General features: G+C 43.8%; 1 protein-coding gene across 4 annotated transcripts in view; it reads left to right on the top strand.

Annotated features, from left to right (window-relative positions):
• The window catches only part of FANCD2 (FA complementation group D2), a 319,297-nt gene that overhangs the window by 10,699 nt on the left and 286,017 nt on the right, over positions 1-22,581 (top strand). For all 4 annotated transcript variants that reach the window (XR_004537318.1, XM_033925761.1, XM_033925762.1 and 1 more), the window contains exons 2-3: positions 6,301-6,441; positions 19,181-19,248. Coding sequence is in view for 3 of the 4 variants with exons in the window: in XM_033925761.1 (XP_033781652.1) it covers positions 6,301-6,441; positions 19,181-19,248 (209 nt within the window). In the remaining variant the exon portion in view is untranslated. The remainder of the gene's footprint in view (positions 1-6,300; positions 6,442-19,180; positions 19,249-22,581) is intronic.

Genomic DNA, 22,581 nt, shown 5'->3' with positions numbered 1-22,581 from the left:
TAAACAGAGCATAACCTCCATCGTTCTGTCTTTGACTTCTCTTCCCCCTATAGGAGGTCGTCTCCATCATTTTTACCACCGATGGATGACAATTACATCTGACCTCTGGGTACTGACCATCATCAGAGAAGGATACTCTCTTCATTTCACTCAGGTTCCACCAGAGCTTCCTCCAAGAGAGTATCCTTCCACTCCTTCCCAGACCGCCCTTCTTCTTCAGGAAGTTCAAGCTCTGCTTCGTCTCCATGCCATTGAACCAGTTCCTCTGGACCAACAGAACAGGGATTTTTACTCCCGTTACTTCCTTGTTCCGAAGAAGACGGGCGATCTCCAGCCCATTCTGGATCTCAGGGCTCTCAACAAATTTTTGGTCAAAGAAAAGTTTTGCATATTGTCCCTGGCATCCCTTTATCCCCTTCTCGAGCAGAACGACTGGTTATGCTCTCTGGATCTCAAGGAGGCCTACACTCACATTCCCATTTATCCAGCCTCCCGTCAATATCTCAGATTTCGGGTGGGGAATCTGCATTATCAATACATAGTGCTGCCTTTCGGCTTGGCTTCATCTCCCAGACTGTTCACCAAGTGCCTGGTAGTGGTAGCAGCAGCCCTACAGAACCATGGTCTTCAGGTATTTCCCTACCTTGACGACTGGCTCATCAAAGATTCAACATCTCAGGGGGTTATTGTAGCGACCCAATGGACTACCTGTTTCCTACAAAGTTTGGGATTCGAAATCAAGGAAGACTGGCAATTATTTAAAAAATTTTTTATTTTTTTTTATTTTGAGAAATTAGATTTTAGATCAACCACTGAATATGAAATTCTTACCTGTAGACTGTTGCAGCACGATTTAGATCAGGGGTGTCCAACCTGCGGCCCCGTGAAGTATTTTGTGCGGCCCTGGTCGAGGGCGATGCAGTGTTTTCCTCTGCTGCCCTCAGGGGTTTACCATCTTGCCGACTCCCTCCTCTGTCTTGCTACAGCATTTGCTCGTTTGTGCGGCCCTAGAAACATTTTTTTTCGGCCAATGCAGCCCAGGGAAGCCAAAAGGTTGGACACCCCTGATTTAGATGATGCTTTAATTATAACATTATTTTTATATTCCCCCTAAGAATTGGAAAACTGTGAAAGGTGGTTTTTATGAATTTATATTGTCTAACACTATATATATATATATATATATGTATATTTTTTACCATCTTTTAGTGGGTGTTATTAATATTCGTATGGATCATGAGGATAACTCAGAAGTCAGGGAATTATTTTCATTTCTAACAACATTAGGCTTTTTCAAACCTGTTTCAGAAAAAAATCACCAAAGAGATCATCATTTAGACCTGGTGACTTTCTCTTCTAAAGAACTCATTAATCCAAAAATAGATTTCAAGCAGGCACTGTGGTGCGATTCGATCTGGTCTGATCACTATTTATGTAATTTGGGTATAATGTGGCAGGAAAAACCAATAAAATCAGGGCATAAGGAAGATCAGAAGAAGTTCATTGTTAGTAGAGGAAGGGTAGATCACGCCAAATTTTGGTTTCATTATGAATTAAAAGCTAAATCGGAATTGGAAGAGAATTTTTAACTGATTGTAAAAATCTTAGTAATCAAATTTTAGATATTGCACCTTTAAAGTCATATTTAAAGAAAGAAAGGTTTTCTAATATATGATATCATAAAGTTTTATTAGAATTTAAAAGGAGTTTACGGAAAATGGAAAAAATTTGGTTAAAGTTAGGCAAAATTGAGGACAAGGTTAGCTGGAGAGGAAAGCTGAAATAATATAAAGCAATGATTATTGACAAATGAAGTAAATATGCACAAAAAATTGGAACAACAAAAATTAACAGTAGAGAGTTGTTTAAGTAGGTTAATAGTTTATTTGAAGTTGAATCTAAAAAGCGCTCAAATTTGAAGTGTACTCCGTCCTCTGATGCTCTAGCTGAGTTTTTAAAAAATAAGGTTAATAATTTGAGAGTGAGTTTTGGAGTACAGACTAACGAAGATCAAAAGTTAGAGATGATTCAAATGATGGATAATGCAAGGGTGGATATGATTTGGAATCAATTTGCTATCCCAGACTGGCAGTTTTTGGGTAGCTTATTTTCCAAATATACGAAGACTAATTGTTGTTTGGACAATTGTCCTAGTAACGTACTATGTAATGCTTCTTTTTCTTTCAGAGCAAATGGATTACTTTTTTACTGAATGAGGGACTGTTTGAGAAAGAGAGAGGTCAAATCGTAATCGTTCCTGTTATAAAAAATCTCAAAGAACCTATTACGTGTGAATCAAACTACAGACCAGCAGCTAGTATTCCGTTGTTTACAAAAATTATGGAAGGCTTAGTGAATGACGAACTGGTAAAATATTTAGAAAAATTTAATATCCTCCATGATTATCAATCAGAGTTTTGTTTGGACTATAGCACTGTAACTGTAGTTGCATCATTGATTAATCACCTTAATGATTTGTTTAGCCCAGGTACCAAAGTGTTGATTCTCCAATTGGATCCGAGCAGCGCTTTTGATTTGGTAGATTATGGAATCTTGCTCGGCTGCCTGGATTCAATTTGTATTGAAAGGTCACTTTGGTCAGCCACAAAACTTAGAAACTTGAAGAAAGCGACAGGTATATTTTATTCAGCATATGCGGACCCCTGAGCCCCAAGCTTCAGAAGTGCCGAAACCAGGAAATTACAGAGATATTTATTCATTTTTCTGGCTATACAACAATTCTAGAAAAAACTTTTCACGTGGTACTTTTCTTAACAATCATTGGTCCTAAGCTCACACTAGCAGGTCACTTATCTAAGCCCTGCAGTCTTTCTGTTAGATGTCCAGGAGGGCAGAATACAATATCGTGTATGCTGAAATAACCATAAGAAGCTAAAATGCCCAAGCTAAAACACCCAGTTCAGGCAGGCTAGAACATCAGATAAGTTAGGTCTGCAGCTAAACATAATTCAGCATTTTATTAAAGAGAAAACTTAATTTAAAATTCAGGAAAACCAGTCCCAGACTCCTTCAGTATTATGGGGAATGTTTACAAATGGTTTCAGGGGTTTTTGAAAAACAGATACTACCAAGTGTATAGTGCTGGTAAATATTCGGCCTCGTGGATCAATCCTTGTGGAGTACCACAGGGTTCATCTTTATTGCCAACATTGTTCAACATTTACCTTGTTCCTTTGGTTAATTTAATGCATAATTTAAAAGTTAATTTTTATATTTATGCAGATGATATTACAATACTAATTCCAACCATTTCAATAGAACTAAAAAAAATCAAATTTCATATATCTTGGCAAAAATAGAACAGTGGACGATCGAGTTTAAACTTAAACTTAATCCTGAAGAAACAAAGATTTTTTTTAGCTAGTCCTAACGATAAAATCACTGAAAGAACTATTCAACTTAATGGTCAAAATTTTGAAATAGCTACTTCGATAAAAATTTTGGGCTTAACACTAGATCATTACCTATTGTTAGAGAACCACAATGATCTAATAATTAAAAAGTGTTTTGTGATTTGTGGAAACTTCAAACTGTCAAAAAATATTTTGATTTAGCCTCTTTCAGCCTATATTAGTCCAGTCTTCCATCCTATCTACCCTTAATTATTATAACATTATTTAAGGAACAGACACGGATCCAAGATGGCGTCTGGCTGGACGTGCTGAGATCCCGCTCTGAGGATTTTTCTTAAAACAATTTTCAAATAAGTCGCAAGTGGTTCTTTTACTTACCCGATGCCTAAACGGAGGGGCCGTAGCACCGCTGGTGCCTCGCGGCCCACGGCCACCCCCGCGGCTGGAGACATCGGGGAACTCATCAGGCGGATGCAGGGTATTTTTTCGGCGTCGGAGGGAGGCCCGCAGAGGAGTAGCGGCGTCAGTGAGGCCGTGGAGATTCCTCCGGGATTGGAGACATCGTTGAGCCCCGACGTTAGGGCGCCGCCCCCGCAACCTCAGCTAAGCAGCTCTCCAAGGGGTAAGGTAACCCCGGAGGTCGGGGTCTTGTCTTCCCCTGAGGCAAGTAGTCCATCACAGAGCCTGCTGACAGGAGCTCCTATGGATATGAGCTCCTTTGAAGAAGCTGAGGGGGAATCATCTGAGAGGCGAGTTAACCTTCAGGGACAGCGTAAAGTTATTCAACTGGACGGTGAGCACTATGACATTTCTTTACCTCTATTTTCTTTGGAAAAACCCTCAGAAGTAACTCTGGACTCACTATGGGATCTTATGGCCGGACTAGTGAAGACCATAAGTCCCAAACTTCAGTTAATTGAGGGGAAATTATCTCAACATTCTACTGAACTTAAAGAATTGAAAAAGGATATGACTGCCTCTAATTTCTCGGTTCAAAAGCTTGAACAGGATATTAAATCATCCAAACAACTACAGGAATCTCTAATGAAAGACAATATCAATCTTAGAAGAAAAATGGAGAACTTAGAAAATAACTCTAGATACAATAATTTAAGAATCATTAATTTTCCTAAGCTTCCACTGACACCTCCTAGAGAAATGTTTAAAAGATATTTTCTTGAAGTTTTGGGGGCCTCAGAAGATTCATTACCTCCTTTATCACGAGTCTATTATTTACCTAATAAGACTAAATTACCAAAAAAGCCGTCGGATCAAGGACTATTGGATGTATCAGAGTTATTGGAAAAATCAGATAAAGAGGTTGTAGAACCGAGTACTTTGATTATAACAGTAGCTCTCTCTATTGATAAAGTATGGTTGTTAAAACTGTTCTTTAAAAATAGACAGAAAGAATTTATGGGTTGTAAAGTCCAGGTATTTCCTGATTTATCACGAGAGACGCAAAGGCGTCGTCGTGAATTTCTTTTGTTGAAGCCAGGTGTTATATCTTTGGGTGCTACTTTTTATTTGCGACACCCTTGTAAATGTATAGTCCATCACCGATCAGTTAAATATGTTTTCTTTGAGCCTAATCAGTTGACTTCTTTTTTAGCGCTCTCCCGATTGGAGGTAGAAAAATCATAAGCTCTATGACTATAGGTTAATCCCAGCAATCAGCCTTCCAGCTAACTTTATGAAAGAGTGTACATTAAGTTCAATTCTTTAATTTTGGCTTTATTGTATAAGAAATCTTGGATCCAATTTAGAGGACTTGAGCATTTTAGTTAATATATGATTTAATGTTATTGGAATGTTTCTTGCTTTATTTAGAATTGCTAATTTGCTTTCTGTACAAGGTATTCTTGATTATATGATTTGAAAATCAATAAATATATTTAAACATAACATTATTTATTTGGAGTCCTATAAAAAGATACTTAGTAGGTTGCACTTAATACAAAACTCAGCAGTACATTTGATTTTTGGCCTAAAGAAATGTGATCATGTGAGCCCTTCTTATCGACATCTTCATTGGTTACCTTTTGAGACAAGAATTATTTTTAAATTTGGCTGTATTTGTTTCAAATCACTGTTTGGCTTGACTCCAGCATACCTATCTTTACAATTCAAACTGTATAAGTTGAGTAAAAATACAAGAAACTCCTGTATATTTATGTATCCTACTCTAAAAGCTTGTCGATACAAGAGTTTTTTTGGAAAAGATATTTGCTTTCCAGGCAGGAAAATCAAATTCCTGGCTGACTTCTTTGATTATTCAAGCTCAGTCCTACTATTCATTTAGAAAGTCATTGAAAACCTATTTGTTCCATAAATTTATAAACTGATTTTATTGTCATATTTGTTTGAAACATGTATATTTATTCATTGATTGTACAGTCCTCTTATTGTGAACCACCCAGAACTTTTTGGTTGGGTGGTATACAAGAATAAAATGATTATTTATACTAAACGAGGAGCTGGATACTGGCACAGTGATGAGGTACAAGGGGGAGGGGGTTTAAGTCTCGGAAATTCTGAGGCTTCCTACAAAGTCCTGGCGGGTTGAGGGAAATAACCCACTGATCCTGGAATAAAGTGTGGATTAGGTAAGAACCTAATCTTTTGATAGGATATGCAAATATGCAGTTGATTTAATTGCATTATCAGGATAGTTGAAAACAAGAGTGTCATGGTAAATCAAATCAAAGGTCTACCAAGCATCGCTTCTCTTATTTATGGCCAATCTGGTTCATCAGGAGCTATCTGATATATTCCAAAAAAGCAAATGTTTTCATTATTGTTCACTCTGAAGGGTTAAAAACAAATTCTACCATTAAGCAATAAAATTTGGTTGTAAAAGTTCTAGATTTGGGGTAGAAATGTTTTTACATTTTTCAATGTACTGATAAAGCATATCACCCTCTAGAGGCAAAGAAGAGTCGCATTAGTAGCAAGAAGTCAAAGACTTGTGCTGAGGAAAGTCTAGTGGAGAATGACACTGTTTTTGTGCAGCTGCTCAAGGCATCCGGAGTTACACTCAAAGCCGGAGAAAAGCAGAATGAATTAGGTATGTAACATTGTGTTATGATTATACACTCAAGTCTAATCTATTAAGAAACATATGCACTGATTAGATCAAAACTAGAGGTTCTAGGCAGTTTCCATTATAAGAAGCCCATTAAATAATATGGGGAATTTATCTTAAAATTTATCATTTATTTAAAAATTTATATACTGCGTAAACACTATGCGGTTTACAAAAGTACATGCATACATATTAAAAATACTAAAACATGTTTCGACAGAACAAACATTAAAAGTCGCATTATTTAAACCTTTTTTCAAATAGATTAAAAAATAATAAAAAGCTATAAAATTCAAGTGGGGATGAAAGTATATGATCTTTGGTGCTAATATTAAAATTTATGAAAACATAAATTTTATTTCCAGTGCAATAGGTGTGTCATTCTGGACAAGCGGGTTATCTCCCCATGACTGTGACCCATCTGCAGAAGGAATCCACTCCAGATTTTTTTCTGTGATCCTCCTCCTTCACTGGGAGTCTACTGCCATCTACAGTTTTTCCCTTCTGTAAGTGTTTCTGTTCTGCTCTCCTTTTTTCTTTATTTTACTCGACCTCCAGTTGCAGGTACATCCAGACCTTTCACAGGGTCCAGTATGCATGGAGGAACTGAATTGATTTGCTCTTATGGCATGGATCTTGAGGACAAAGGGTATTCAAAAATGATCATTGCCACACTTCTCAAGCCTCCATTTGAACCAATGTCTTCGACTCATCTTAAAATTCCTCACTTGGAAAGTGGCCTTTTTAATCTCTATCATTTCTGCACGTCAAGTGAGTGAGCTTCAAGCCTTGGTGTTGGACCCACCTTTTACAGTTTTTCACCATGATAAGGTGATTCTCCGCAGTCATCCAAAATTCCTAGCAAAAGTGATCTCAGAGTTTCATCTCAACCAGTCTATCGTGTTACCAGTTTACTATCCAAAACCTCATTCACACCTGGTGAGGCTAGTTTATTAAGTCGTGATATACCACTTTTACAAACCAAAGCAGTTTCCATCTTTACAATATTAAAAAAAAAAAAAAATTAGTTAAAAATCAGGGGAATAGACAGACAAAACTAAAACTAACTATTGAGACAAAAATTGAAATGGGAGAAAGGATAAGGAAATAATATTAAAAATAAAAGGAAGAGGTACAGGGAGAAACAGCTTTACTTTTTTATTTTTTTAATATTGTGTTATTTTCTAATTATCAATCATAAATCTCATAAGCGTTTTTAAAGAGAAAAGTTTTAAGATTGATTTTAAAGTTATTTAAACTAGTTTCTTGCCGTAGTGCGCTCCAAAGTGTTGGCGCAACTACCGAGTAGATAGTTTTGTGGGTTGTCGTAGAAAAGCTGTCTGATTGAAGGAATGGTCAGTAGATGTTGCTGAGATGATCTCAAGTGACCTAGAGGATTCGTAAGGACAGACGTAGGTGCTGCCAAAGATGGTTGCCATTATGAGTGCATGGTTCCTGAGATTAAGATATGTTTCAGAGGGGAGAAATGCATAGAAATTAGTAAGACTGCTTGACTTGATTGCGTCTTTCAGAGAGTCACAATTCTGTAGTAGATATGGGGGAAGCCACTGCTTACCCTGGATTGGTAGCATGGAATGTTGCTACTCTTTGGGTTTTGGTTTTGGTATTAGGACCTGGAACGGACTACTGGGCTTGTAAGGCTATTCTTATATTCTTAGTTTGGCCAGTTCCATTGGTAAATGGGATCAATAATTTCAATGTCAACAAAAAATGAGTTCCGGAAAAGCTGTTTGTCCTGTTCATGGAGGTAAAGCTCTTTAAATCTGATTTGAAACTCCCTTTGCAACATTTCCAGGGAATCTACACATTTTTTTGTTTGGGAATGCAACTGTTGGTTTCTCAGCCAACAGCTTTTGAGTAGTGGGGATATGACAGAAGTTTTCCTCTTTCACTGTTTAATGAGGAGGTCCAATTTTACTTCAAATGCTTTCATGTGTGAATGCATATCACAGATGAACTTCTTCTTTCCTTGAAGTTGCACATTGAAGCTGTTGAGTAGTTCTGTTCCATCTGTCAGAAAGGCAAAGTACCATTTTCTTTCTGCATCTTTAAGCTCTGGTATTTCTTTGTTTTTTGAAACTAAACTAAAACTTAGCTTTATATAACAGGTCATCAACCAGAGGAAGCTCAACTCAGTTAACAAAATTAAAAAAGGAATCTAAAGGAAAAACAACAGGAAATTACGAAAGATTAATTTTCAAAGTGTTTAGCAAATAAAAAAGTTTTTGAGGGGATCACGTGACGCCATGCTGCGGGACAGACGCTAGTCTGTGTCTCTCCCGCGGCCCTCCGCAGATTCCCCTCCCCCTTCGGGCACTCTTCGGATGTTGAGGCGCCGGCCCGGACCCTCCGATACCTCCCCTCCTCCGGACGCGGTGGGCGAGTTTCGGGCCGATTTCGTCGGGGCGTGTAGCCGAAATCGGCCCGCAAAGCAACGGACCGCGGTAAGCAGGGGGAGGTCAAGATGGCGGCGCTGCCGTGCCCTGGAACAGCTAGGGAATCCTGTCTGCGACTGGCTGTAAGGCAGCATGTCCGTCCCTGAACCGAGGGGAACGACTGAATGAAACCAAATGACTTACGTTAAGTGCTGCAGCACAATGCAAGGCTGATGCTGAAAGCATTAAAAAATTAAAATAAGTCACTGCACACCAGCATGAGCCCAATAATCCAGTCCAGCTTATGCAGCTGTTAGAACTCTGGCAATAACAAGCTCCACGAACACATCCAGCTTTACTGAAACGAAAATACCAGGAGCCACGTGGAGAGGGGTGCTGCACTGGGGTTGGACTAGCTGGTAAGGATTTCTTTGCACTGCTGAGAGAGATCGTGCTTGGTCACTGAGAGCTAGGATCACAGACTTTAATCACCTATCCATTGAGCAGTCTTGGATCCGTGAAGTTGTGCAGCGAGGCGGACGTTAGTTTGTGTCTCTCTCTCCCGCGGCCCTACGCAGCTTCCCCTCCCTTTTTGGGCATTCTACGGCTCTTGAGCCTTTGGACCGGACCCTCCGATATCTCCCCCCCTCCGGACTCTGTGAGTGAGTCTCGGGCCGCTTCTGCGGTGGTATGTCGCTGAAGTCGGCCCGCAGAGAAAAGGACCGCGGCAAGCAAGGGGAACTCAAGATGGCGGCGCCGCCGAGTCCTGGCGCAGTTACGGGGGGTCCGGCTTGGATAGCTGAAATCACGGCCGGAGTTACGGCGGCGATGGAGCTCGTGTTGGAACAAAAGCTCCTGCCGTTGGATCACAAGCTGGCGGTGGTCCAGGCTTCGCTGGATGCTATGGGCCAGGAGACGGCGGCGTTCCGACAGCGGGTGAGCGATGTGGAGGATAGCCTGCAGCACGTGGAGGATGTCCAGACAACCCAGCAGCGCCTTATTTCTGCTCTCGAGGATCGTATTGAGGACCTGGAAAATAGATCACGCCGGTCCAATTTGCGTTTTATCGGATTTCCAGAGGCTGTGGCGGAGCGGGACTTGAGAGGCACGCTGGAAGCTTGGTTAGCTGCCTCTGTTACCTTTCCTGCGGATCTCGGCCCGCTTCGTATCGAGAGGGCGCATCGCCTGGGTCTCAGTTCAGCTCATCAGGCCCGGCCACGGGTGGTAATAGCAAAGATCTTGAACTATGCTCACAAACAGTCTATTCTTCAGGCGGCTCGGGGCGAGCGCGTTCTCACCTATCAAAACGGCAGGGTGCTCTGTTTTCAGGACTATTCTACGAAAGTGGCTCAGCAACGGCGGGCATTTGCTCCGGTGTGCTCTACGCTGGCGGCTCGCCATGTTCGCTTCGCCCTCCTCTACCCGGCGAGGTTGAGGGTCCATCACAATGGCACTACTCAGTTTTGTTCTACCGTAGCGGAGGCGCAGAGCATGTTGGATGCGTGGAATGTGGACCTGCCTTCTACTAGTGCCGCTGGTGTGATCTCCTCTACTGCTGGTCCGGCTTGATGGCTGCCGGTCTTCAGAGACGCTCTTTCTTCTGGAATTGGTGCAACTCTAGTCTTCTTCTTGGATTTTTGTCAGGTCCTTGGATGGCCCTGTGCGGCTATGCCTTTGATGGTGGCGTCGCTCGGATTTTGTGCTTCCAGATGCCACGGTGTCCCTGGACTATTGCTGGATTTCTCTCTTCGGAGCTCCTCATTCACCTGGCTCGACTATAACTTGGGACTCCTTCTTGGATTTGGCTGGGACCTTGGTTGGACTTCGGTCTTTGACTGGGGCGCTGCTCAGCTTCTGTGCTTTTGACTTTCAGCGGTCTTCAGGCCCTTGGATGTGTGGGGCTTTCTTGTTTCTTACGGGTGGCCGGGGCCTCTCTCTACCCCTGCGCGGCCCAGGCTGTGTTGGGAGGACGGTGGCCTGGATTCCTGTTTTGGAGCGGGTGTTGTTGAGCTTGTTGATTGGGGTGAGGGGCGTGCATGGGGACGAGTGGTTGGCGGCGTGTCTGATGCGATGGGTGCGGAGGGGGGGAGGAGAGTTTGAGTGGGGGTTTTGGGGTTCCTGTTGAGTATGAGTTTTGGGGTTCTTGGTTTTCATTCTCAAGGGATATTAGGGGGTGGATAGGGCTGGGATTAGGTTCCTTTGGGTCGGGGGCCCTTCCTGGGACACTGAGGCATTATATGAGGCTGTCTTGAGATTGGGAGATGGGTTCTAATTCTGCAAGGTTGCTCTTGGGGGTTTGTCCAGTTCTCTTCGCTATTTTGGGGGGGGTTTCTGTGGAGGGGGCGTCTGTAGTGATTGGGTTCCTGTGGGGACCAGAAGGGTTGGGGTGGATGGGATGGGAGGAGTTTAGTGGGGTAGGATTGGTCTGGTTGGGTTTGGGGGTTGGGGTGGGTGGTGGGTGGGGGTGGGTTGGTGTTGGGGGGGAGGGGAGGGTGGGGTGGGGAGGGTTGTTGTTCTTGTTACATGGTGACCGCAGGCACTGGCTTCCGCAGGACTGTGGCCTTAGGAGGGGGGCTTGCTGGGACGCCTCTTCCTAGGCTTTTGAATTTTTTGATTCCTTGTTGGGTATTTTTGTTTCATTTTTATGTCCCTTAAGTTATTATCTTGGAATGTGGGGGGCATTCATTCCCCAATAAAGCGACAGAAGGTGCTTCGACAGCTGCGGAGGAGCCGGGCGGACGTGGCCTTTTTGCAGGAGACGCATTTGACAGCTGCGGAGCATGCCAAATTGCGAACCTGGTGGGTGGGGGATGTCCTGGATTCCCCGGCGTTGGGTAAGAGGGCTGGAGTGGCTATTTTGGTGGGTAAACATCTTCATTTGGAGGTACTGACTGTCCTTAGGGACCCGGAGGGTAGGTATGTGATAGCCTCGGTTAGTTTGAACTCTAAACCTTACATTCTCTGCAACCTTTATGCTCCCAATAGCCCGGGCGTGGGTTTTTTTCATCATTTAGCAGATCTTTTGTCGGTCTATGGAGATGTTCCTCTGTTGGTGGGGGGGGATTTCAATGAGGTGGCGGATCCTCTTTGGGATAGATCGTCGGGGGTGGGGAGGGAATCTCGGAAATCTGCTACTGGAATTGAGATTCTTTGTGCTTCCCTTGACTTGGTGGACGCCTGGAGGGTCTTGCATCCCTTGGAGAAGGATTTCACTCACGTTTCTCGGGCCCATGCTTCCTTATCTCGTATAGACTATATTCTCTGTTCCCGCTCTGTGTTTGCAGAGATCGTAGAGTCTACGCTGGGGCCCATTGAGGTATCGGACCATGCTTGGGTGGCGTTGGTATGGCAGCTATCTCGGACGCCGGGGACCCCTCGGGGTTGGCGCTTTCCTTGCCACCTTTATCGTGATAGTAAATTTCACGAACATCTGGTAGCCCGGTGGCGCTCTTTTCAGGATACCAATGCAGCTCATTTTGGTACTCCTTCGTTGGCTTGGGAGACGGCAAAGGCGGTCCTTCGGGGTGAGATTATTTCCTATGCTAGTTTTCAGCGGAAAGCGCGCACGCGAGAGCTGCTTCGGCTGGAGAGACTGGTTTCTTCTCTCCGTCGACGCTACGGCACCACTCGGGCACTCCCGGATAGGGCTAGATTGCTGGAGGCTCAGTGTTCGCTTAACTCTCTGTTACACCAACACGCTCGTCGGTCTATGGAGCATTATAGGTATCATCTTTATCGCTTTGCGAATAAGAGTAGTACGTTTCTTGCAAAGCTAGTTCGGCAGCAGCGGGGTAGTTCGCGTATTGCTTCTCTGCAGACGCGGACCTCGGAGATAGTGCATACTGATGGAGACATCAACAGGGAGTTGCGGGATTTCTTTGAGAACTTGTATGCTGCTCCCTCTGACCCTCTGCTAGATGGGGAGGTATATTTGGCTGGTCGGGATCTCCCGACTCTTTCAGCTTCCTCTCGGGAGCAGTTGGAGGCGGAGGTTACTGCAGGGGAGATTGAGCGGGAGATCCAGGCTAGCGCTTTGGGTAAGTCTCCTGGCCCGGATGGGCTGCGTAGCGAGTTTTATAAGATATTGCGAGCTGAGGTGGCGCCTTTGTTGGCTTCGGTGTTTAACGAGGCGGTCGGCCTGGGGGAGCTCCCTCGCCACTTGAATGTGGCACAGATTATTGTTCTGTTGAAACCTGGGAAGGATTCGACAAGACCCGAGTCGTACAGACCGATCTCCTTATTGAATTTTGAGGCTAAGCTTTTTGCTAAAGTTTTGGCCACCCGTCTTGCCTTGGTACTCCCGAGTCTTATTTCTGATCAGCAAGTGGGTTTTGTGAAGGGCCGTGCGATTGCTAAAAATGTCCGCCGTATATTGGCGGCTTTGGAGCGGACTGCACAGGATCAGGTGCCTTCTTTGATGATCAGCTTTGACGCCGAGAAGGCCTTTGACCAGGTAGATTGGGGCTTTATGTTTGAGGTCCTGCGAGTGTACGGTCTCGGCCCCTGGTTCATTCAGGCGGTGCGGACTCTTTATGAAAACCCGGTGGCCCGTGTGTGGGCCAATGATACCCTTTCGGATCCTTTTCCAATTTGTAGGGGTACTCGCCAGGGATGCCCCCTTTCCCCTTTGTTGTTTGTCCTGACTCTGGATCCTCTCATTCGGGATGTGCAGGGTAACCCGGACATTATGGGAATGGTCGTGGGGGCTCATCATTTTAAACTGGCGGCTTTTGCCGATGACCTCTTGGTTTATTTGACGGATCCTCGGGCCTCCCTCCCTGCTCTTTTGGAATGTTTTCGTGAATATGGGGATTTTTCTGGTTTCCGTTTAAATAAGCAGAAGTCGGAGGCTATGGCGTCTCCGGAATCTTTGCGGGTGGAATGGGGGCCGGACTTTCCGTTACGCTGGGCGGGATCCTCTTTTCGATACCTTGGTATTTTGTTGTCTATGGATGTCTCCGCGCTTTACCGTTTGAATGTTGATCATTTGTTGCAGGGAACTAAGGGGCTTTTACGGCGCTGGTTGAATCTCCCTCTTTCCTTGATGGGCCGTGTTCATCTTTTTCGCATGATTATCTTCCCGAAATGGTTATTTGTCCTGCAAACGCTTCCATTCTTTCTTTTGGAAAAAGATATCTTGGGTCTTCAGAGACTGGTGATTTCATTTTGCTGGGGGGGTAAGAAAGGTAAAATGCATCGTTCTTTCCTTCAGGGGTCCTGGGCACAGGGAGGATTGGGTCTTCCCTCGATTCGTTTATATAATTTGGCATGCTTGCTTCGGCATGTCCGGGATTGGCTTTTTCTTGGCTCTCAGCATACTGATCGGGAGTTGGAGGTTGATTATTTTTTTCCGTGGGCTCTGCCTTATCTGTTACAGTGGGACGGGAAGGTGCGATTGGGGCCGGGGGCCCGTAGCTGCTTGGTGGAGCCGCTTCGTCGGGCTTGGAGATGTGTTTCGCGGATGTGGGGTCACTCGCCTTTTAGTTCTGTTCTGCTGCCCATAGTGGGCAATGCGGCCTTCAGTCCGGGTCAGGACAATGTTGTTTTCAAACGGTGGGCGAGGAAGGGACTCCGAACTTTGGAGCAGTTTCTACAGATGGATGGTAGCGTTGTTCCCTTTTTGACTCTCCAGGCGTCCTGGTCTTTGGGGGCGGCGGATCGGTTTGCTTATATGCAGCTCTCCCATTATGCAGCCTCCTTGCCCAGGGACTCATTGACCCAGTCTTTTGCTATCACTGTACGCGACTTTTTCTTTGATGCTCAGTGGGATTGGCTCTCTATCTCTCAATATCATCGCAGATTGGTGGCTCTGCAGCCTCGGCGGGATTATAAGCGGCTTTTGGCATCTTGGGCCCGGGACCTGGGATGTCGCCCGCGGGTGGCGTCCTTGGCTCCTCTGGTGCGCCGGATACCTCGGGTGGTGCAGAGCGCCGAGCTCCGGGAATGTCACTTTCGGGTTTTACATCGGGGATATGTCTCTCAGCAGCGGGCCTTTTATTTCGGTTGTGCCCCTACGGCTCTTTGTCTGAAATGTCACCGGGTTGATAATTCTTTGGCACATGGGGTGTGGCTGTGTACTTCAATTTCTGCCTTTTGGATGGAGGTCCGCTGTTATTTGGAATCTTTGATAGGTTATCGGCTCCCCTCATCGGTGGAAGGGACTATTTTTTTGGCGGAGGGCTATTTAGGCGGCCTTTCTGCAGGGGATAGCCAGCTCATTCGTAAGGGATATATTGTGGGAATGAAATGTATTCTTACTCATTGGCTTCAGGACTCCCCGCCCACCATCTGGTATTGGCGCAATAAATTGCATCTTTTAATGGTCTGGGAGTCCCTGTCCGCTCGGTTCTCTGGATCTCGGAGCAAGCTTTTTCTGTCTGTCTGGGCTTCTTATTTGGATACTCTGCCCCCTGTGATAAAGAGCCAGGTGGTCAATCGCTTGCGGAAGCCAGTTGCTCCTGTTTTGCCAGTGGGTTGAGGGTGGGGTTTTGGGGGTGGGGGGGGGTTGGGATGGAGCGGTTGGGGGGTTGTGACTAGTAGGGATTTGGAGGGCTCCAGGCTATAAGAGTACAGGCCTGGACTCTCGCTGATATCTGAGATTTCTAGTTGGGTGTTACCATGTTACTCTGTATTGTGGCATTGTACTGAGAAAATAATTGTGTTCTCTCTACTCTGTGTATATCTTTCATGTTGGTGAATAAAAAAGTTTATACTAAAAAAAAAAAAAAAGTTTTTAAAGATTTGTGAAAGAATTGAAACGGACTAGGGCTTCTCAAAATTAAAGGGACTAAATTCCATAGTTGAGACAATTTAAAACCTGTGGAAGTAAGTCATAAAAACTAACTAAACTAAACCTTAAGCTTATAGACCGCATCATCTCTATAAGAATAGAACTTGACACATTTCAAACCTCAGCCAATGTGTTTCAGAATATCTTCATAGGCAACATTCAGCTCAGACAGAAATTCCTGAAACTGTCTGTGATGAAGTTAACACAGGACACCACAACTTTCATGACAGAGTCCCACTTCATCGATTTACAACACAGCGCTTGTTGGTGGGTGAGGCAGTGTATGGCTATTGGATGCGAATGGTTGTGTTTGTCTATCTCTTGGTTAATGCGTTCAACCACTCCTTTTATAAATCCCACCATCCGTTGTCACACTGGCTAGTTTAGCCCAGTCCAGCTCCAAATCATTCACAGTTTGGCAAACCTTTTCTTAGATATCCTCTCTTGTTGTTGTTCCTTTGATGCTTTGCAGTGGAGCAAGCCCTTCGGCAACTTCAAAATGATCATTTGTCCCACGAATTAAAATTAGAAGTTGTATAGAATCATGAACATCATTGCTTTCGTCAAGTGCTAACGAAAAACAGCAAAATTTTTGAGGAGTGATGCAAATTGTCCCCCATTTCTTCAATCCTTTGTGTAATTGTAAATCATGAAAGACTCAATAAGTCAGCCTTCTCTGGACATATTTCTTTGACAACAGAAAGAAGACATTCTTTAACAAATTCTCCCTCTACAAAGGGTCTTCCAGTGCACGCTATTAGCGTGGCAACTTGAAAACTTGCTCGCAGTGATGAAATATTTAGCTGTAGCTGCTTCTGCTTCATAAAAGAATTTTGCTAAGTTGTCAATCCATTTTTCAGTTTTAATACTTTATCTTTTCTCACTTGTCTGACCAATCATATTTGTCTTTGTGTAGTTTCGTAGTGTCAACAAAAATTGTATTCCTTGAACACAACCACTGAATCCAGGCATACCAGACAAACATAAGAACTGCCGCTGCTGGGTCAGATCAGTGGTCCATCGTGCCCAGCAGTCAGCTCCCGGGGGGCCCCCAGGTCAAAGACCAGCGCCCTAACTGAGACCAGCCCTACCTGCGTACGTTCTAGTTCCACAGGAACTTGTCTAACTTTGTCTTGAATCCCTGGATGGTGTTTTCCACTACGACAGCCTCCGGAAGAGCTTTCCAGTTTTCCACCACTCTCTGGGTGAAAAAGAACTTCCTTATGTTTGTATGGAATCTATCCCCTTTTAACTTTAGAGAGTACCCTCTCGTTCTCTCTACCTCTCTACTAAGTCTTTTCCCTTCATTATCTTGAAGGTTTCGATCATGGTTCCCTCTCAGTCTCCTCTGTTCAAGGGAGAAGAGGCCCAGTTTCTCTAATCTCTCATTGTGCGACAACTCCAGCCCCTTAACCATTTTAGTCACTCTTTTCTGGACCCTTTCGAGTAGTACTGTGTCCTTCATCAAGTACGGCGACCAGTGCTGGACGCAGTATTCCAGGTGGGGGAGTGTACCATGGCCCGGTACAGCGGCATGATAACCTTCTCCAATCTGTTCGTAATCCCCTTCTTAATCATTCCAAGCATTCTGTTTGCCCTTTTCGCCGCTGCCGCTCATTGCGCGGATGGCTTCATCGACTTGTCGAACAGTACTCCCAAGTCTCTTTCCTGAGTTGTCTCTCCGAGTACTGCACCAGACATCCTGTATTCGTGTACAAGATTTTTGTTACCAACATGCATCACCTTACACTTGTCCAAGTTAAACTTCATTTGCCATGTCTCAGCCCTTTTCTCGAGCGTGCTTATGTCCTGTTCCAGGTCTTCGCAGTCCTCCTGCGTCTTTACTACTCTGAATAACTTCTCTCCTTGTACTGCATGAAAAAGTAATCGTAACATATAGAAACATAGAGTATGATGGCAGAAAAGGGCCACTGTTCTTTGAATATCCTGCACTTGGAGTCAATTTATCTTTTTCTTGACATGATAGGGATGCACAATGGCGATTTCTTCTTTGGGATGGGTGCGCGTAGCTATCATGTCTTCTGCTGGCCTGTGCTTCTTGGTACTGGGTGGCAGGCGGTAATGAATCCCCACACTTTTTGTTGGTGTTGTGGGACTCCGGTTAGGCCCAGGGTGTAGGCAACTGACCAATTTTGGAGGCATTGCTGGCCAGTTGTTGTTTAGGCAGGGAGAGTAGGGGGCTCTGAGCCTGGCTACTACCTGTCTGACGGTGGCTCAGCATGTCCTCAGCCCCAGTGTATCATGTCACCACGTCCCCCCGGCCTATGCTAATGATGCTGGATGCAGCACAGCGTCAGTGGGGCCATGGGCCATAGTTTGAGGACCCCTGGTCTAGAATTTCTCATCTGTTGCACTGGAAAAGGAGATTATGTACTTAACCTGATAAGCTCTTTTCCAGTAGATAGGGTGGGAGTATAGAATGTCTCACCTGTTGTTACAGCGCCTGCTTATAGTTTTCAGTCTGCTTATGCTTCTCCAAGCTGTTTCTTGGATGCCTGTCAGCCCTTGGGGGCTGGGAAGAAGTTGTATATATCTTTCCATTTATTGGGGAAAGAAGTCACCTGCCGTTGTATCGGGCAATGGTGCGCCCGCACCTGGAGTACTGTGTCCAGTATTGGTCACCGTATCTTAAGAAGGATATGGCAATACTTGAGAGGGTTCAGAGGAGAGCGACACGAATGATTAAAGGCATGGAAAACCTTTCATACACTGAAAGACTGGGGCTCTTCTCCCTGGAAAAGCGGAGACTTAGAGGGGACATGATAGAAACCTACAAGATCATGAAGGGCATAGAGAGAGTAGAGAGGGACAGATTATTCAAACTTTCAGAACATAAAAGAACAAGAGGGCATTTGGAAAAGCTGAAAGGGGATAGATTCAAAACGAATGCTAGGAAGTTTTTCTTTACCCAGCGTGTTGTGGACATCTGGAATGCGCTTCCAGAGGACGTAATAGGACAGAGTACGGTACTGGAGTTCAAGAAAGGATTGGACAATTTCCTGCTGGAAAAAGGGATAGAGGGGTATATTTAGAGGGCTACTGCACAGGTCCTGGACCTGTTGGGCCGCCGCGTGGGCGGACTGCTGGGCACGATGGACCTCTGGTCTGACCCAGTGGAGGCATTTCTTATGTTCTTATGTTTCTGAGCTTGTTGGATGCCTCTGTTGGTGATTAATGGTTTGTTATGTTATTATTTGAGCAGAACAAGTTATTTGTGCCTTTACTTCACATGTATTGGATGGTTCTCTGTGCTTGGGTACTAACTAGAGGGAGCTAAATAGCCAGTGAAGTACTATAGAGGCAGAGTAAAATATCCGGAATAGATTCCTTCTGCACCATGCGGCGAAAGGGAAGTAACCCTACTGTCTTGAATGTCTCGCTTATCTACTGAAAAAGAGCTTACCAGGGTAAGTACATGATCTTCTTATACCAAAATATTGCTAGAAGTTGTTAAAATACCTTGTTTGTGTGTGTATATAATCTATTTTGTTTTAATTGCCTATTACTTTGTCAGCTGTTGATCAAGTGGTTTTCCAGAAAAAGCTTTATCAGGCCTTCAGAAAACATCCTCGCTTTCCTAATGTGAGTATTTTTTGTTGGCTTTTAACATTTTTCATCATTGATTTGTATTTCAAGCTAAATGTATTAGCAAATAGGCTTAATTGTTAGAGAAAGTAGTATAAAAATCTTCCTTCTAGGAATGCAGAAGTTCTGGTGATGGTAAACACAATTTGTTCTTGTGAAGAACTACTCTAAAATGGTTCATAGACAACGGCGCGAAAGACAAAGGCGCGCCCAGACAATTGAGCGCAGCGCAGAGGCGCGGGCCGCTCAAAATTACTGTTTTTAGGGGCTCCGACGGGGGTTTTTGTTGGGGAACCCCCCCCACTTTACTTAATAGACATCGCGCCGGCATTACGGGGTGTTTGGGGGGTTGTAACCCTCCACATTTTACTGTAAACTTAACTTTTTCCCTAAAAACAGGGAAAAAGTGAAGTTTTCAGTAAAATGTGGGGGGTTACAACCCTCCACACCCCCCACAACGCGGTACGATGTTTATTAAGTAAAGTGGGGGGGTTCCCCCCACGCCCCCCCATCGGAGCCCTAAAAACATTAATTTTGAGTGGCGCGCGCCTCTGCGCTGCGCTCAATTGTCTGGGCGCTGCTTTGTCCCGGCGCGCTTTTGACCTGACACCCTCTAAAATACCTTTCCCAAATAGATGTTTAGTAAAAGACTTGAAACATGGAAAGCATATTTGCTTTCTGATTGGTTACCACAAAATATGGCAACATTTTGATACTACAAAAAACAGCTGAAGGACTAGAGCAGTGGTCTCAAACTCGCGACCCGGGGGCCATATGCGGCCTACCAGGTACTATTTTGAGGCCCTCGGTATGTTTATCATAATCACAAAAGTAAAATAAAACCGTTTCTTGATCATATGTCTCTTTAGCTATAAATTACAATATTATTATTAAGACTTAGCCAAAAGGAAAGATTTATAAACTATAAAGAGTTTTACCTCATGCAAAATTGCCATTTCTTTAATAAGACATTAACTATTTTTTCTGAGGCCCTCCAAGTATCTACAAATCCAAAATGCGGCCCTGCAAAGGGTTTGAGTTTGAGACCACTGGACTAGAGAAATTATAAACAGTAAAAACAAAAAAACAACAACCCAAACACTCCATCAGAGAAGTATTACAGTAGCGTAACACCTTTACAGAAGCTCATATAAACCACTCTGAATTGACTCCCCAGTCATTAGTAGTGGTGTAGAACCTCTCAATAAGCATAAACTCCAATATATTTTTCCGAGTGAATGTATGCACAAACCAGTTAATATTAATGATTCTGTAATTGCAAATGATTCCTTTAGTAGCATGGGAGAGTACCTGAAGAAAGAGCTGATTGGATGGGAAGACATAAGGGAAGTGGAAAAACAGCGGTCCAAGTTGAAAGGTGCAATAAATAGAGCTACTGACCTTTTTGTGAAGAAAATAAATAAAAACAAGAGAAAAAGGAAACCGATATGGCTCTCCAAACTAGTAGCGGAAAAATTAAAGGCAAAAGAATTGGTGTTCGTGAAATATAAAAAAACTCAAGAAGAGGACTACAGAAAGGAATATCAGATGAAACTGAAAGAAGTCAAGAGAGAGATACGTCTGGCGAAAGCGGAAGAGCAAATGGCTATAAGAAAGGGAGACAAAAAATTTTTCAGGTGTAAAAGGAGGAAGACAAAATATGGAATTACGAGACTGAAAGAAGAGAGTGATGAGGAAAAAGCAAATGTGCTAAACAAATACTTCTGTTCGGTGTTCACAGAAGAAAAACATAGAGAAGGACTGCAATTGGTCAGCAAAGTTACACCTGAAAATGGAATGGATACTGCACTGTTCACAGAAGAAAGTGCATATGAACAATTTGAAAAACTGAAGGTGGACAAAGCTATGGGACCGGATGGGATCCATCCCAGGATATTGAGATACTCCGAGAGGTTCTGGCGGGTCCTATTAAAGACTTGTTCAACAAATCATTGGAGACGGGAGAGGTTCCACAGGACTGGAGAAGAGCGGATGTGGTCCCTCTTGCTATATGAAGGAATGTGTCTCAGAACACCACTTAAGGGATCATATAGGCTTTCACCCCTAATTTCAATGGTGGTGGTTATCTTTCATTGACCAAACCTTCATTTTACCAACTACTAAAATTTCAAAGATTACAGATTATTAGTGATATTAACCTCCATCTAGATCAGTGGTCTCAAAAAGCTAATAACAAAAGAACCTACCAAAAAGCTGGTGACTAGCAGCTTTGTAAAGGAGCTCTGCTTTTCAGCTACTGCTTCTTTGCTTGGCTTCACATGACTCCATAAAGATTTAATGTAATGCAACTTCAGGGCACACCCTCCATTCTCACATAAAGTGATTAAATTAATCATTTCCATGATGTTACACTATGCTTATCACCTTGGTTTTACTGCATTCAGTTTAAATCGAACCTAGGACTAGATTCACTAACCTGCCCGATTGTGCCCAATTTGCGGCAGGCCGACGAATTTACCAAGGATCGGCATGCAAACGGGGGAGATCAGAGGAACGTCCCCACCGACCACACGGATTACTAGTGAGCGATCCTGAAGCATACACAGACCATCTTCTTTGTCTCTAGATGGTCTGCGCATGCTTACAGAGCTGCAGGCTGCTTTTTATCCCCCTTTTTAAATACTTTGCGAGTCTGTGGTTTTAACCCGCTTTAAACCCGCGGGTTAAAACCACTAGCTCGCACTGCGGGGGAAGGGCAGGAGAGTCGGGGCAGCAAGACAGATTCAGGGCGCAGGGCAGCGAGAGGAGAGTTGGGGAGGCAAGGCAGGAGAAGTTGGCAGAGAGCAGGAAAGGTCGTGAGTGACTGGTCCCCACCAGTCGCTTCTTTTTTTGATCGGCCAGTCCAGTCGGTGTTCCTGAAAAAGTTTAATGAATCGCGTCCTTCCTGCTTTGCATGCCATTTCCCCTCATTTGCATGTGCTTATCGGAATTGGCCCTGAACACAACTAAATCTTCAGTAATGTTTTTTCCTTGGAAAAATGATCTTACATTTTCATCGCAAATACTCTTAGATAACTTCCCACTCCAAAAAGTAACAACAACGAAAATATTAGGAGTCATACTAGATCAAGAACTTTCTTTTCACGATCAGATTAGTTCAATAGTTAAAAACTGTTTCTATAAGTTACATCTTATTAGATCTTTATCTAAAGTTTTAAAACCAGAAGCTCTTAACATTCTCATTAATTCTTTGGTCATTTCTAGGCTAGATTATTGCAACACATTCATTCATGGTATAACCCAGAAAGAAATAAGAAGACTACAAATTATACAAAATATAGCAATAAAAATTATTACTAACAAAAAAAT

This window comes from Geotrypetes seraphini, chromosome 17, assembly GCF_902459505.1.
Source record: "Geotrypetes seraphini chromosome 17, aGeoSer1.1, whole genome shotgun sequence".
Classification (NCBI taxonomy): domain Eukaryota; kingdom Metazoa; phylum Chordata; class Amphibia; order Gymnophiona; family Dermophiidae; genus Geotrypetes; species Geotrypetes seraphini.
Note: the sequence above shows the minus strand (reverse complement) of the source record. Positions and strands in the feature narration are given on the sequence as shown.